Genomic DNA, 17,555 nt, shown 5'->3' on the forward strand with positions numbered 1-17,555 from the left:
TCTTTGCTACTTGAAGTTTTCTCACTTTCTTCTTGTAGGAGATGCAACCTATATTTTGGATCCTTTATAGTTCTACTATCATCATCATCCTCTTTCTCCTCCTGTTTCCTCTTGGTCTCAATCGCAAAAGCTAGTTTTGAAGTAACTAAAAAATGATCGGAACCACACTCTATTTCTCTTTTTACCCTTACATCTTGCACCTTAATTACCCGCTTCCTCTCCATTATTACATAGTCAATAATTGATTTTATGTTCCTTAACGGATTGGACCAGGTGTATTTGTGTATTTACTTAACCTGAAATTGGCCATTCATAAAGGTACACTTCTGAACCTTACAGAAGTTCATCAACCTCCTGAAGATCAAAACTGAAAAAATAAGAAACTGATGAAAGTTGTAACAGAAGATTCCCTGGCGTTGCTGAAACGTTCCTTTCGTCTGTCCTCGGAGATTTCGAGATGACGCGCACTCTTCCAGTTGGTGCAGCGATCAGAAATCTCACTCTTCACCGACGTATGGCACGCGAGACAATTTATGCGACGTATTGCTCCGCCGATTTACTTGGAAACGCTTTTAGGCCGACGCAGATTAATTATCTGCAGTGCGTTGTTGTTGTTGTGGTTATCAGTCCCAAGACTGGTTTGATGTAGATGTCCACGCTACGCTATCCTTTTCAAGCCTCTTCATCTCCGAGTAAATACCACAGTCTACATCCTTCTGAAGCTGCTTACTCTACTCGCCTCTTGGTTTCCCTGTACTGTTTTTATCACGGTGGGGGACATCCAACACCTTGTTGCCTACACATGGTTTCATAATCCTTCAACCACTTTTCACAGATGATCGTGATAGTAGTACATAAAGAGCCAATAAGTATCATCCTTCCTCAGACGCTCGTTCCCAGGCACCGGCCCATATGAATCTGGCCTGTGTCAGAGTCGCTCCTGCCCGTGGTTTCCCCATTTGTGGCTCATATCTCGACTGGAATGATTCCTCTTTTGTCTCCGTTCCTTTTCTGGCCTCACGGTATGAGCTGGTGATAATGTTTTGGCTCGTCAGTGTATCATTTCCGGTCGCGCCTGTGTGCTCGTCGTGACCGCTATTGTGGATGCAAGGTAATTTCCGGTATTATCTGAGGGGACAGAGGGTGGCCCAACCGCGCCCGGTACCCGCGAAGATGTCTCGACAGCAGGGACAGTGGGTGAAGCATGTAACACCTGGGATGTACCTTGCGACGCACCGGACTCCCCACTGCCACTACACTCCGAGGCAGCAGCCTGAAGACGGCTGACCGCGGCCATCAACACGCTCAGCTGTTCGCGAACAGTGGCCAGCTCCTCCTGCGTCCGTACACAGCGGTCACACATCCTATCCATCCTAAGGAATCAATTTACTGAAGAGAGTTAATCAACCTTTAACTAGACTGCTAATTCACTAAAGGCGGCTGTTTATTCACTAAACTGTGGTTGCTAGCCACTTCTTGTAGAAAACAATGAAAATAGCACTAACTGTCTCTGGACTGTATTGAAAACAAACACTAGCACTACTGGCACTATGGTTGACTAAAGGGACTCTCTGACTGTATTCAAAACAAACACGAAATCTATGGAACACTATTAATAGCACCCGACAATTAAAGCTTCCTAAAAGCAAATACACACGGAAGAAGAAGTGACAAGTAAGAAAAATACAGTCAATACTTAAATTAAGGTAGCTCGCTGCACAGCAGACGTGAAGCGGACGGCAGTTACGACGACACACGATGCTGTTCTCAAAATTAAAGAGTTCACCGAGCTAGCTGTCGAAACCTTTCTGTTTCCAGACTCCTGCACAAAAGTTTATATTTCCATGAAAGCCTCACCCGAAACTTCAGTAACTTAGGACGCGATCGACAGACCGTTCGTCAAACCATGCTCGGTGGATCAGGAATCCACACTCACCCGCGCTGCGTCACCCATCAAACCAGAGTGCGTTCAGCCGCACCTGTCTGTAATGTCTCAAGATGTACTCAGTCGTCTTGTTAGTTTCAATCTGCCGCCTAAGTTAATACAACCGTCAGGTCCTGATTGGCGTTCCCTAACACCATCTACGTAGTTGGCCGGCTGTCTCTCCCACTCTGCCTTTAAAATACCACATATAGACAGCTAAACACACAGAATAAAGCTGGTATGATTCCCAGGGCTCATTTCGCACATGTGCTTCACCTCCCACTAATGTTGAAGCTTGAGTGTGACATTCACATGTTACTCATAACAAGAAATATTCAACGAAAAGTCTCCAGTGTAATTCAAAGCTATGGATAAAATTAGCTTTCTACATACTCTGATCAGCCAAAACATAATGACCACTGCCCAGCCGGCCGCGGTGGTCTAGCGGTTCTGGCGCTGCAGTGCGGAACCGCGGGACTGCTACGGTCGCAGGTTCGAATCCTGCCTCGGGCATGGGTGTGTGTGATGTCCTTAGGTTAGTTAGGTTTAAGTAGTTCTAGGTTCTAGGGGACTTATGACCTAAGATGTTGAGTCCCATAGTGCTCAGAGCCATTTGAACCATTTGACCACTGCCCATCGCAACATTTGATGCCTCCTGGTGGCATTGTGGACACGTCAAGCGCTAACAAAAGTATGTAAACGCAGCAGACACGGACAGGCAATAACCTAGAGAAGATATGGACTGCAAATGGGGAATCCTCAGAGATAACTGACTTTGAAAAACGGCATATTATTGTTAAGCAGAGCCTGGGGAAGAGTCTCACGAAAACGGCGGAGCCAGTCGAATGATCGCTTGCTACTGTCGTGAGCTTCCACAGAAAGCGGTACGGCAGTGAAGCTACCACCAAGCGCTGAATGGTTGAATGTCCACGACTCTTCACAGGACGTGAGTTCGGAAGCTTGTCTGCCCTGTAAAGTACGATAGATGGTGATCTGTGGTATCTCTGCGGAAAGAGCGTAATGCTAGTGCACGCACAAGTGTTCAGAGAAAACCGTTCACAGCAGACTGTTGAACAGGGAGCTGAGCAGTAGTTCATCCCACGTATTCACATGCTGACCCAACTACACCGTCAATTAAGATTGCATTGGGCTCAGGACCATCAGGATTCGACCTTCGCTCAATGGAAACATGTTGGCCATTCGAATGAATCACATTTTTGCTACACTAGGTCGATGGTCATCTCCACAAAGGCGGTCGTCGAGGTAAATGGCGCCTCGAAACGTGCAGCACGTCACGAACGCAGCCCGGTGGGAGCACTACTATACAGGGTGTACATAAAGCATCAGCCACACAATTCCGAAGACGGCAAGGTCTGACAAGTGCGAGAATTATCGCACAATCAGCTTAACAGCTCATGCATCGAAGCTGCTTACAAGAATAATATACAGAAGACAGGAAAAAAATTGAGAATGCGCTAGGTGACGATCAGTTTGGCTTTAGGAAAAGTAAAGGGACGAGAGAGGCAATTCTGACGTTACGACTAATAATGGAAGCAAGGTTAAAGAAAAATCAAGACACTTTCATAGGATTTGTCGACCTGGAAAAAGCGTTCGACAATATAAAATGGTGCAAGCTGTTCGAGATTCTGAAAAAAGTAGGGGTAAGCTATAGGGAGAGACGGGTCATATACAATATGTACAACAACCAACAGGGAATAATAAGAGTGGACAAGAACGAAGTGCTCGTATTAAGAAGGGTGTAAGACAAGGCTGTAGCCTTTCGCCCCTACTCTTCAATATGTACATCGAGGAAGCAATGATGGAAATAAAAGAAAGCTTCAGGAGTGGAATTAAAATACAAGGTGAAAGGATATCGATGATACGATTCGCTGATGACATTGCTATCCTGAGTGAAAGTGAAGAAGAATTAAATGATCTGCTGAACGGAATGAACAGTCTAATGAGTACACAGTATGGTTTGAGAGTAAATCGGAGAAAGACGAAGGTAATGAGAAGTGGTAGAAATGAGAACAGCGAGAAACTTAACATCAAGATTGATGGTCACGAAGTCAATGAAGTTAAGGAATTCTGCTACCTAGGCAGTAAAATAACTAATGACGGACGGAGCAAGGAGGACATCAAAAGCAGACTCGCTATGGCAAAAAAGGCATTTCTGGCCAAGAGAAGTCTACTAATATCAAATACCGGCCTTAATTTGAGGAAGAAATTTCTGAGGATGTACGTCTGGAGTACAGCATTGTATGGTAGTGAAACATGGACTGTGGGAAAACCGGAACAGAAGAGAATCGAAGCATTTGAGATGTGGTGCTATAGACGAATGTTGAAAATTAGGTGGACTGATGAGGTAAGGAACGAGGAGGTTCTACGCAGAATCGGAGAGGAAAGGAATATGTGGAAAACACTGATAAGGAGAAGGGACAGGATGATAGGACATCTGCTAAGACATGAGGGAATGACTTCCATGGTACTAGAGGGAGCTGTAGAGGACAAAAACTGTAGAGGAAGACAGAGATTGGAATACGTCAAGCAAATAATTGAGGACGTAGGTTGCAAGTGCTACTCTGAGATGAAGAGGTTACCACAGGAAAGGAATTCGTGGCGGGCCGCATCAAACCAGTCAGTAGACTGATGACCAAAAAAAAAAGAGCTACTTCTATTGCCATTGCCTCAGAACTTCGTGGCATCACCCGAAATCACGCTCGCAGCTAAGGCCTCTAATCACATGCAGTATGGCGAAGGTATAAGGACTCGATCAGGTGGTGCTAACTGGTGAAGATGTTGAGCAAGTGAAATTAATTCACACACAACGAATATGATTAAATAATTTCTACCTTGCACCGGCAATGTGGATTTCTTTTCCTACTTGTACGAGAGGGGTTCGTGTCTTTTAAGCGGCCGGCCGGTGTCGCCGAGCGGTTTTAGCCGCTTCAGTCTGGAACCGCGCGACCGCTACGGTCGCAGGTTCGCATCCTGCCTCGGGCATGGATGTGTGTGATGTCCTTAGGTTAGTTAGGTTTAAGTAGTTCTAAGTTCAAGGGGACTGATGACCTCAGATGTTAAGTCCCATAATGCTCAGAGTCATTTGAACCATTTTCTTGCAAGCAACAAGGTAACTGCTCCGTAAGACATTGCGCAACACAATAATAAAATACAAATACCAGAAGTTTGTTACAGCGTTTAGTAAAGAGTACATCGTTGGACTACCAGAACCATGTTCAGTGCTTTTATGTTAGCACCAAGCTGTGGGCAATGGCTGCCCTAAACTTGAATCAAACATTACGAAGGGGTGCGCATCCACACATACAGATTGTACAGGAACAATACAAGGGCGTGCTGGAAAGTAACGTCTCCTAAATTTTTATGTGAAAACTCTTAAAGCTTTTTAAATAAAACAAACGTTATTACCATTCTACCTTTTTTATTATTTATCTCTGCATATTTATTTTTCAACATAATCACCCTGGCGATGAACATCAGAAATTTAAAACGCAGAAGGCCTTATCTTGAAACAGTTCTTTAATTAGGCTGAAGGCCCAAACAATCTTACGCCTTCAAGGCAAAACAACCTTAATCTAAAAATCGGCTAAAAGCCATACAAATACAAACAGCAAGAACGAATAAGAAAAGGCAGTGCACGCAATGGCGCTCAGAAGTTTCCAAGGGTCCATCTGGAATTCAAACACTGACGCTCGTTTAGGTGAGACAGGCAGTCGGCCCAACCATTCCCATTCCGACGACAACCCAACTGACAGACAGTCAGCGGACCCACCGACAAGATACTTCCACTCCACCCAACCAGCACACAACAGGGAGTTCAATGGAACAACGTAGAAGGTATTGGCGCCCACAACAATTATACATTGAGCTGTCAAACTACACACCGTGCTGGACAGCGACAATACGATGAGTAAAATACACAGCCTGGATTTACGTCAACAGCCAGGGCAGGTAACCAGAACGTTAACGGCCACAAGGCAGAAGATTCCGCTGGTGCAGTTCAATTCAAAATTACCAAATACAGTTAAACTCCATTGAAGCATGGCTAAAATTTGCCAACTTGAAAAGCACGCGTTGCTCATGTGAATGTCTCCACAGTCAACAACGAAATCCAAACAACACAATGCGAACAGTCGTGACTTGCTGGTAGATTAAGTCAACACTCAACTTTCGTGTCCAGGATCGGTGAGCCACAGGCCTCGTAGCTATGGGAACAGCACCACACACTCCGACCGCGCATGGACACCACCAGCGACCTCGGCCAAACTACGCGCCATGGAGATTTCCTCGCTGCTCCAAGCCAGCCGACCAACTGCCCGCACTGAACACAGCCGGAAGCTATAAGCACCAGGCCAAAGATAGTGCAAGGTGCGAATATCGATACACACTCACTGAGAGAGAGGATAACGGCATAATCGCGATACATGCGGGAAACTAAACACAGAATAACAACCAAGGTTTAATCCAATGCATAACATGAGCCAGCCATGGCTCACTTCCCTCCAAAATTCAAACTTCCCAGCAATTTCTTGGACGAGGCGGCGGTCGGATGACTTAGGTTAGTGGAGGCAGCCCAAGTGTCCTTTCTTTGCAACCATTTTCTTAGGTTAGTAGAGATTGCCAATTGATCTATTTTCCCACCAAAATTCAAACTCCCCACCAGTTCCTAGGAAGAGGTGGCGGTCGTGTGACTTAGGTTAGTGGAGGTGGTCCAAATGACCTATCTTCCCGCGATTTTCTTAGGTTAGTAGGGATACCCCAATTGACCTATTTCACTGCCAAAATTTAAACTTGGCGCCAGTACATAGGACGATGTGGCGGTCGGATGATTTAGGTTAGTGGAGATACCCCAAGTGACCTATCTTCCCGCCATTTTCTTAGGTTAGTAGAAATAACTGTGGCGTGATGCATTATCCTGTTGGAATTTGAACTTCCCGCCATTTTTCTTGGGGAGGGGAGGAGAGTTAGGTTAGTGGAGGTAGCCCAATTGACCTATCTTCCCGCTAAAATTCATAATTCCCGCCAAAATCCGCCATCTTGGATGACGTCACGGCCGCCATATTGGATGACGTCATCGCCGCCATCTTGGATAACTGTACTTTGGTGTAGAGCCCCCTTGCCCTAATATTGCGAATGACATCGGCAAGTGGCTTATCATCTATAAAAATCGTAAACCACGTGTAAGTCATCGTCAAATACTGACCGCTTGCGTTGGGCAGCCCTGACTTTCTTCAAGGAGAACCAGAGTGGTTGGGTTGTATCGCCGACGTGCTGCTGACTGACAGCACCAATAGAAGGGTCCCTCACTTTAGCTGTGACTGGGTGCGCTAGCGTGATAGCTTTCTAAAGTGTAATCTTTAGAATTCAATCATTTCATCTGACCACTGTACCCTACATAGCCCACAGGTGTTTCTTGTAGCCAAAGCGTCTGTGAGAGATGCCTGAATAGAGCAGGACAAATATGTGCAGTAGAAATTTATCATGCCAAGAAAATGACACAAATCACAGTAAGTCGTGGGTAGGACGATATCACTGATAAATTCGGCGTGATCAGAAGTCGGGCGGATGACGTCAGCGTTGACTGTGTGACCGAGAAAACTTACACTTTCACGGCTTCATTGGAATTTGTTGTGGTTGATTTCCATGCCGTTGTCGCTTAGGGCAGCCCGAACCTGGGCCAGGTGGTGTTCATGTTCCTTGACAGAGGGGAGAACATGAGGATATCGTCGAAGATGGCGTAGCAACGACAGATTGAACAAGGGAGAGTCGACAGGCCTTTGCCATGTCTGAGCAGTGCTTTTTAGGCTGTAACGCATACAGTAGAACTCAAATAGGCCGAATGGTATAATGATTGTCAATTTAGTGATGCCATCTTTGAACATCGGGATCTGAAAGTACATTTTCTAGCTCTCAAGAGTACTGAACACTTTTACCCCATTAAGCAGTTGAGTGAAGTCCTGGATGTGGGGAATAGCATAGTTGTGAGCATATAGTTTCTAATAGTCACGACACAACCGTAACGAACTGTCTTTCTTAGGCAAAGTTGAATGGGTGAAGAGCAGTTATTGTCTGAGGGGCGTACAGTACCCACATTTAGGTGCGAGGCTGCGAGCCTTGGGGCACACACGAGGGTCTTCTGTTGTTGCTATACTGTGGCAGGTGCCATTAGTGATGACGTTTAATTGTAGATCTCGTGCACACGAAAAATTAACACAGCTTTTCTAGCATGGGACGTGAGCACAATCAGACGATACACTGGGAAACTGAATGTCACTAACTTTAAGGTGCTGATGTTGAGGCCTCAGTGGGGGCGTGTCGGCTGCAGGAGTTTTGTCTGTAGCGTGCGTCGCCCGCAAGCCGGAGAGACGGCAGAGTGTGAATAGAGCAGGCGACATTTTGTAGAGCACTCGTAGAGGGTAAGCAGAAGTGTTCCACTATTTTGAGAAGGGGCGAGGGCAGAAGGACCGAAATAAAACAGAGTGTGAGTGCTAGTAGCATGGTGCAGTAAGGATACGTCTTTAGATCCGGAAATAGGCCGAAATGCTTGAGGAAATCGACCGAAGGGCTGGTTCGTCGACGCCAGCTACGTGGAATGTCCAAGTAAACTCAATTCCCTGCGTAAGCTGGACCTGAAGTTCGGCTGCACCACGAACATCGATTTGTAGGCGGCACATAAGGAGAGTTTCGCCTGAAGGTTTACATGGACACTGTAGGTTTCTAGTACTAAATTCGGTGGAAGTAAACACAAAACGTAACACATTATTTATTTGTCTCACAAAAACGAGCATGATCGTATCAACACTCCTCAGCAAAAAACCGGGCTAAAGGCAAAGATCTTCGTTTATATAGTGGAAGCTGTTCAGTTCACTGTCGATAGTCATCACAACCCCATATAGTTATGCCTTGTGCGCTAGGAGCGCTACTGCCACATTACGTGACGAGGTGGCCCATGAGCTTAAAGTGGCGCCAAGGCGGTCAATAATATTGTGCAATAATACTGTGGTTTTGAATGTTGAACGAAAAAGACGCTTTCGTATACAGGGTGTTCATTTTAACTGAAGAACTGAAATACCTCGAAAACTACACGTTGGAACAAAAAAAAAGTTATAATACCAATTTGTTTGTCTCGGAGGAGGACATGTTCAAATGTTCAAATGTGTGTGAAATCTTATGGGACTTAACTGCTAAGGTCATCAGTCTCGAAGCTTACACACTACTTAACCTAAATTATCCTAAGGACAAACACACACACACAGCCATGCCCGAGGGAGGACTCGAACCACCGCCGGGACCAGCCCCACAGTCCATGACTGCAGCGCCGGCCGGTGCGGCCGAGCGGTTCTAGGCGCTTCAGTCTGGAACCGCGCGACCGCTACGGTCGCAGGTTCGAATCCTGCCTCGGGCATGGATGTGTGTGATGTCCTTAGGTTGGTTAGGTTTAAGTAGTTCTAAGTTCTAGGGGACTGATGACCTCAGATGTTAAGTCCCATAGTGCTCAGAGCCATTTGAACCATAACTGCAGCGCCTCAGACCGCTCGGCTAATCCCGCGCGGCTCGGAGGGGGACATCCAATGATACCACACTCGACCCCCGTACCCCACCCCGTGCGTGGATAGCGATGGGAAACTTTTTTTTATTTCGTATTACGTTTCTACGGCAAAATCTACATATCTCTTTACTGGAGCATTTTCTCCATTTCGCGACAGATGGCTCTGTAAACGGAGGAATAGAAATGGGTAATATATGTTCACAAGACAGAAGCACAGGCGTTTCTGATGCGGTCGACCATGTCTTCAAGCCTGTTGGCACTTTCTAGTACACCCTGTCTTTTAAATATCCCCACGGAGAAAAATGCGGCGACGTCAAATCCGGCGAACTAGCAGGCCAATTAATAGGGCCACCTGTACCGATCCACTGACTAATATCTCCCGTGCTTCAGTTGCATAATGCGCTGGGCAACTGTCATGCTGAAAGTACACAAACTGTTGAATGCCCAGAGCAACATTTTGCATTAGTACTGGTAGTTCCTGTTCCAAAGACGTTCGACATTTGCATCCATTCAACGTACCGTCGATAAAATGCGGACCAATGAGTTTGTTCCCTATTAGTCCACACCATATGTTAACCGACCCGGGACGTTGACGGTCAGCTTGCCATAACCAGTAGGGATTGTCTACACTCCAGTAATGCATGTTATACCGTCAACGCTATCATGATTTGTGAAAGTTGACTCGTCGGAAAATAGTACCACGGAAGGAGCTTGGGGGTCGATTGCACTTGTTGACATGCCGAGTCACAAAACACCACCCGGTTACTGAAATCGGCGCTATGACGTTCTTGATGCAGTGACACGTAGTATGGGTAGGACCTATAACGATGCAGTATTGTGGCAATACTACCTACAGGTACACAGGAATCCGTTGTAACTGGTTGGGTTATGGTGCAATGCCGCTAGTTGGACTACTTCATTAGTTTAACCTCTAACACGTTTGCTTAGTTTCCTTATGCCGGTCGGTACGCTGCCATCAGACATTCGCAACCTTGTAAGAGAACGAACGAGAGCGAGCTTTCTCTAGAAAACGCTCGGCAAAGAAGACAACAGCAGACTCAACATTTCTCCTATGTTCTCCGTAAATCAGGATCATTTCAGTTTTTTGCGCTTGCAAATTCATCGTCCACTTGCATGTCTATTCTCCAAATAATAGGTAGGTGTGCACGCAATAAACACAGTGCAAGTACAGTAATGTTTAGAGCCGCTATCTGTTCTACATTTGCATGAAACTGGAGCTCCAGTCGCACTGTATTGCCTCTTATGATACGTCGCAGTTTGCTACACGGCCACGGTGACGCGTTCGGTGTGTCGGAGGAATACAATGTTGCGAATGGGGTTTCCAATTAAAAGTTTTGAAATACTGACCTGTCCTACCCTCGTAGCATGGAGGTGAGTTCCCACGTGCCACTGGATATTCAAAGGCCATTGAGCAGCATGTCGTAAATTACGATTGTTTACCCCTTTCTGTTCCTCCGATTATACCGCCATCTGTGGCGAAACGAAGAAAATGCTTCAGACAAAACGTATGTAGATTTTTCCGTAGAATCGTAATCTGCAATAAAAAATGGGGATTCCCATTGAAGATTTCAACGTTACCTCCCCCCCCCCTCCCACACACACACACACACACACACACACACACACACAATTACCCACTCACAGGATTGGGCAGCTGGTCGAGTGTGGTACCGGTGGATGTCCCCCTCCGAGACAAACATATTGGGATTATAACTTTATTTAATCTGACGTGTTGTTTTTGAGATATTTTAATGTCCTCAGTTAAAACTAATAATCTGTACATCGTACATGTTTGTTTGCTGATGGTGCAATAGTTGATACGTTACTGGAAATAGTTATCACCATACATTTGAGTCCCCATACATACGCACTTCCCAGCCAGTCGAAGCTACTCAAGACAATTTTTCACCAAATTATTGATAACTCGTTACTATTGTGTATTAAACAGAAATAACATGTTACATAAAATAGCAGCACACAGCTTAAAGTACTATTGTGAATCGGAGAAGTAATTTATTTTTCAGAATACGGGAGCATGAAATAAATTGCTTGGCCCCGCATCGAGATGGCGTTGACAGGAACGAAATTTTGCTTTAGGGTTTTCGAAAGTAGCAGTATTTCCTTCAAACTGACGAACTGAAATAGTGAAACATCACGCAATTCTTCGGCCTGTAAGATCTATTGTCAATGGAATCTCATCCAAGGTTGTTGAATGGCTATAAGAATTTAAGAAGTTAAGCAATGGGTGACTAATCAAATCTGCCTTACTTCTTTTGCAAGTTATCCACGAGAACACAGTCCCAAAACTGTGAAACTAATTTAACACTGAACTTGATTATAAACAGCAATTTTAGTTTTCTTTGGCACTGTTCGTTGTATTTGTTCGGTGCGGACGTCCCTTGACGCTCGTTCAAATTCATCGTTGATCCATTAACACAGTTTTTTTAATTTTTTTTTTTAATTTTTTATTACAGAGGGCAGCTAACCCTCTGAGCGAACACGCTGAGCTACAATGCCGGCAACCAGTAAGCCCTCTAAACACAGCAGTCACGGCAACTGCACGGACTAACCTAGCACGCCTCCCGTCAGACTCAAATTGTCAACTTAACCACACACTTCCAATGTAGTGAACAGGCACCACACCTGTAATACATAAACACCTGGGTGAATAAAAATGAATACATGTGAATTCGTATTCCAGTGTGACTCTGGAACGCCTGAACAAATTACTGTGCCACAGTATTATAATCCTGCCTTCTCCTGAACCCTCCAACTTTAATGTATCAATGCGTTTGTACAGGAAGCAGAATAATTTCTCAGAACTTGGGAAAATTTCCTTAAGACTCCACATTGTTTTTGTTGTGGACTTCAGTCCTGAGACTGGTTTGATGCAGCTCTCCATGCTACTCTATCCTGTGCAAGCTTCTTCATCTCTCAGTACCTACTGCAACCTACATCCTTCTGAATCTGCTTGGTGTATTCATCTCTTGATCTCCCTCTACGATTTTTACCCTCCACACTGCCCTCCAATACTAAAATGGTGATCCCTTGATGCCTCAGAACATGTCCTACCAACCGATCCCTTCTTCTAGTCAAGGTGTGCCACAAACTCCTCTTCTCCCCAATATATTCAATACCTCCTCATTAGTTATGTGATCTACCCATCTAATCTTCAGCATTCTTCTGTAGCACCACATTTCTAAAGCTTCTATTCTCTTCTTCTCCAAACTATTTATCGTCCATGTTTCACTTCCATACATGGCTACACTGCATACAAATACTTTCAGAAACGACTTCCTGACACACAAATCTATACTCGATGTTAACAAATTTCTCTTCTTTAGAAACGCTTTTATATCCTCTCTACTTCGACCATTATCAATTATATTGCTCCCCAAATAGCAAAACTCCTTTACTACTTTAAGTGTCTCATTTCCTAATCTAATTCCCTCAGCATCACCCGACTTAATTCGACTACATTCCATTGTCCTCCTTTTGCTTTTGTTGATGTTCATCTTATATCCTCCTTTCAAGACACTGTCCAATCCGTTCAGCTGCTCTTCCAGGTCCTTTGCTGTCTCTGACAGAATTACTATGTCATCGGCGAACCTCAAGGTTTTATTTCATCTCCATGGATTTTAATACCTACTCCGAATTTTTCTTTTGTTTCCTTTACTACTTGCTCAATATACAGATTGAATAACATCGGTGAGAGGCTGCAACCCAGTCTCACTCTCTTGCCAACCACTGCTTCGCTTGCATGTTCCTCGGCTCTTATAACTGCCATATGGTTTCTGTACAAATTGTAAATAGCCTTTCGCTCCCTGTATTTTACCCCTGCCACCTTCAGAATTTGAAAGAGAGTATTCCAGTCAACATTGTCAAAAGCTTTCTCTAAGTCTACAAATGCTAGAAACGTAGGTTTGTCTTTTCTTAATCTAGCTTCTAAGATAAGTCGTAGGATCAGTATTGACTCACGTGTTCCAATATTTGTACGGAATCCAAACTGATCTTCAGCTTCTACCAGTTTTTCCATTCGTCTGTAAAGAATTCGCGTCAGTATTTTGCAGCTGTGACTTATTAAACTGATAGTTCAGTAATTTTCACATCTGTCAACGCCTGCTTTCTTTGGGATTGGAATTATTATATTCTTCTTGAAGTCTGAGGGTATTTCGCCTGTCTCATACATCTTGCTCACCAGATGGTAGAGTTTTGTCAGGACTGGCTCTCCCATAGCTAATTTTATTCGACTAAGCGTCATCTTAGGACTGTCACTGGTCAGTCTAGAGAACTTGAAAACTAAATATTAGTCACCACCTTAAAATGCCGCACAAGTCAGTCCAGAGACCTGCAGACAGCGTAGAATTGGTACCAGGCACTCATGTCACCCAGTCGGTTATACGGAATCCGCACAGTAAGGTAACGTGGAGACTTGACAGAAAGGTATTATCGTGTCTCGTCATACTCATGAGTACACCAAGAATAATAAAGTTGCTCGATTTCTTGGTGTATCAACGCGGACTGTAAAATGTGTACAAGGAATGGACTGTAATTCGCAGTAATGTATCTCGGCGAGAGAACAGTGGTCATAAAAGGGACCGGAGACAAGTATCCCGCCTGGTTAATGAGAATCCATTTCGGACATGACATCTCAACCAGTTTCCGAGCAAACATTGTGAACGGAACTAAATGCAGTGGACATATGGAGTCGGTTACCATGCAAAAGGCCATTGCTCACGGTCGCACATAAGGCTACGTGTCTTCAATGGGCTCACAACACTGAAATGGGACCGTCACTAACTGGAGGTGTGTAGTCTGCTCTGACGAGTCACAGTTTAGTCTCTTTTCATATGACACAAAATGTCGAGAGCACAGACGGCCTTAAAATCGCAGTTTCAGGGGAGTTAGTCCAGGCCAGAGGTGGTTCTGTGACGTTTTGCAGGTGTTTTTCGTACCATTTCTTGGCCCAATTCATTCAAGTTACTCTGAACATAAATCTCATTCTATTTCAACACTCTCCGTGAACAAGTCCTGCATTTTCTTTTACATCTGCATGATGAAAATTGAGTGATACATGCCAATCAGCATGGCAGCAGTCTGATAGCTATACAGGATCTACTGTATATCATCAATTATTGGCGTTAGCTGGAGACTGCATACCGAAAGAAAGTTGTCGATTCTCTTCCTCACGGATATAAATGGCTCTGAGCACTATGGGACTTAACATCTATGGTCATCAGTCCCCTAGAACTTAGAACTACTTAAACCTAACTAACCTAAGGACATCACACAACACCCAGTCCTTACGGATATAAAGCCCTTATGAAGGCTGTGTGATGTTAGACGAAACTAACGTGATGTACCTTTGCGGTGATTTTTTTTACTGCAGAATTGTTAATCCAACGGTAATATTAGTAATTACTAATTACTTTTATATGTCATCCCTGGTCACCCTCCTCCAGTCCTTAAAGAATTTAGGAGTGCCTTATCCTTACAGTAGCCTTTCTTAAGTTAGCAAGTCCTTTGTGTACATATTGCTCAAGCATTACATAGTAATTTTTACATACCCTCTGTTCCCATCACCAATTTCTCTGTTATGTGTGACAGAGATGTCTAATCACCATAAAATATTTTGCTGGAACAAAATCACAGACCCACGTACCTCTATAAACTGGCCTATAAAAGAGGCAGGCATGATGTCCAAGATTGTAACCATATTCGTTGAAAGCTGACCAAAACCTAATGCAAAAGCAAAATTCCCAACAGTCTTTGAATGGTTTTAAAACAAATTCGCCAATCTCGTGTGCCAATTTGTTACTATAGATGGAAGCCAGTTACCCAGCGCTGAATTTGTGAAGCCTAGTTCACCTGACTGAAAGATTATGGACTGTGTTACTGATTACTTTACAAAGGACAAAATGTAACTGACGAATAGTATGAAAGTTTGATGGACCCACTAGACAAAAAAATAGTGTAGAAGAGGTAGGGACTGAAAAGAAAAGCATTTCGGTATCATGACAACACATCTGCCAACAAAATTGCTTTGGCCAATTGTACCCCGACGGATCTGAAGAACGAATTGTTGGAAAATATACATTGTTCAACGGCTCATTTCTCTCTGCATTCCACCTGTTCCCATGTTAACAGAAATCTGTGGTTTGAAAAGGGGCGTGTAACGGCAGATTAAGAAAGGTACACCTGTGAACTTCCAGAATTGCACTCCACGGTTTTAATGTGCAGGGTGATCAAAAAGTCAGTATAAATCTTAAAACTTAATAAACCACGGAATAATGTAGATAGAGAGGTAAAAATTGACACACATCCTTAGAATGACATGGGTTTTTATTAGAACCAAAAAAAAGTTCACAAAATGTACGACAGATAGCGCTGGACAGCAAAACTGCTACCGTGACGGGTGAGAGGAACGCCGATATGTTACAGGATCGCATCATTCCCAGCCTGGCTGATAAACACGTGCTGGAACGTACGATGTTTATGCAGGATGGCGCTCCACCCCATATTGCTTGACGCGTGAAAGATCTCTGGCGCGCGTCGTTTGGTGATGATCGTGAGCTCAGCCGCCACTTTCGTCATGCTTGGCCTCCCAGGTCCCCAGACCTCAGTCCGTGCGATTATTGGCTTTGGGGTTACCTGAAGTCGCAAGTGTATCGTGATCGACCGACTCCTCAAGGGATGCTGAAAGACAACATCCGACGCCAATGCCTCACCATAACTCCGGACATGCTTTACAGTTCTGTTCACAACATTGTTCCTCGACTACAGCTATTGTTGAGGAATGATGGTGGGCATGTTGAGCATTTCCTATAAAGAACATCATCTTTGCTTTGTCTTACTTTGTTATGCTAATTATTGCTATTCTGATCAGATGAAGCGCCATCTGCCGGACATTTTTGAACGTTTGTATTTTTTTGGTTCCAATAAAACCCCATGTCATTCCAAGCATGTGTGTCAATTTGTACCTCTCTATCTACATTATTCCGTGATTTATTCAGTTTTCAAATTTATAATGACTTTTTGATCACCCGGTACTCAACTGAAAAAAAGGAAACATTAGGAAAAGAACGATAACTTAATACGAAACTGCACTGATAGAAAGGTGTTTCCATTGGCAGGACGAGATCCACCTTGCTCAGGAATCCACACTGCTGCATCTTGCCGTGTGTTAAATGTGAACAACAGTGATTATCACATGCTTACCTCTCTTTATTACTTCCAGATAACACCTTGGGAAGCACTGACATCTGAGCTGAAGTTCGTGGTGCAATGCAGCAACGACGAGAAGCCCGTCCGCAAGCCGCCGGACCCCGAGGGAGACAAGGACGAGGAAGCCTCACACCTTCACTACGGCAGGCTGTCTGCAGACAAGTAACCAGCTCTCGAGTTGCAGCAACCCCTTACATAAGCATGCTGTGCATGCAGCTGGACTGATTGCGCTGATACAGTGTTGTGTCTTCAGGTTCTACCTTTACCTACAGACTTTCACAATAATTGTATCTTGTGGCGTATATGAGATACTGAAAAATAAATCTATTGTTGGTGTTTCATCTTTATCATCTTACCTTGACTTTGCGCCTACGTGTGTGTGTGTGTGTGTGTGTGTGTGTGTGTGTGTGTGTGTGTGTGTGTATGTCTTACAAAAAGAATACATTTTTGTCATTATAAATCTGCATGCAATTTCACGCTGAGAACATGAATTACTCAGATCCTGAAATTCCGCGTGAGATACTCTACTGGTCAAAAGCTTTCGATCACCTGTCACAGCTATGGATTTCTACTTAAAATAAGGTTTTAGCTTTGAATATTCCACCACATTCCTTTTCAATGATAGAATGAGTGTAAACATGTGAAAGCCAAGCGACGGTTATGTGTTCGGTAGTTCACAGAGAGGGGCACTGATGAGCATCCGCAACAATACTGACGTGCCTTTACCTGAGATGGTTCCGCTCGAATATGCCTCTTTCCACCAGCTGCCTGTGTAGCAATCACTTTGCGTTACTTTACACCACACTCTGTGCATCTAGC

The 17,555-nt window shown here is 44.3% G+C and overlaps 1 protein-coding gene across 1 annotated transcript in view; it reads left to right on the forward strand.

Annotated features, from left to right (window-relative positions):
- LOC126162132 (glutamate receptor ionotropic, kainate 2-like) overlaps window positions 1-17,083 on the forward strand; it is a 267,360-nt gene extending 250,277 nt beyond the window's left edge. Inside the window, exon 17 of the mRNA XM_049918426.1 lies at window positions 16,750-17,083. Within this exon, the coding sequence (XP_049774383.1) occupies window positions 16,750-16,902 (153 nt within the window). The 3' untranslated portion in view covers window positions 16,903-17,083. The remainder of the gene's footprint in view (window positions 1-16,749) is intronic.
- The last annotated feature ends 472 nt before the right edge of the window (window positions 17,084-17,555 follow it).

The sequence above is a fragment of the Schistocerca cancellata genome, chromosome 2, assembly GCF_023864275.1.
Source record: "Schistocerca cancellata isolate TAMUIC-IGC-003103 chromosome 2, iqSchCanc2.1, whole genome shotgun sequence".
Taxonomy (NCBI): domain Eukaryota; kingdom Metazoa; phylum Arthropoda; class Insecta; order Orthoptera; family Acrididae; genus Schistocerca; species Schistocerca cancellata.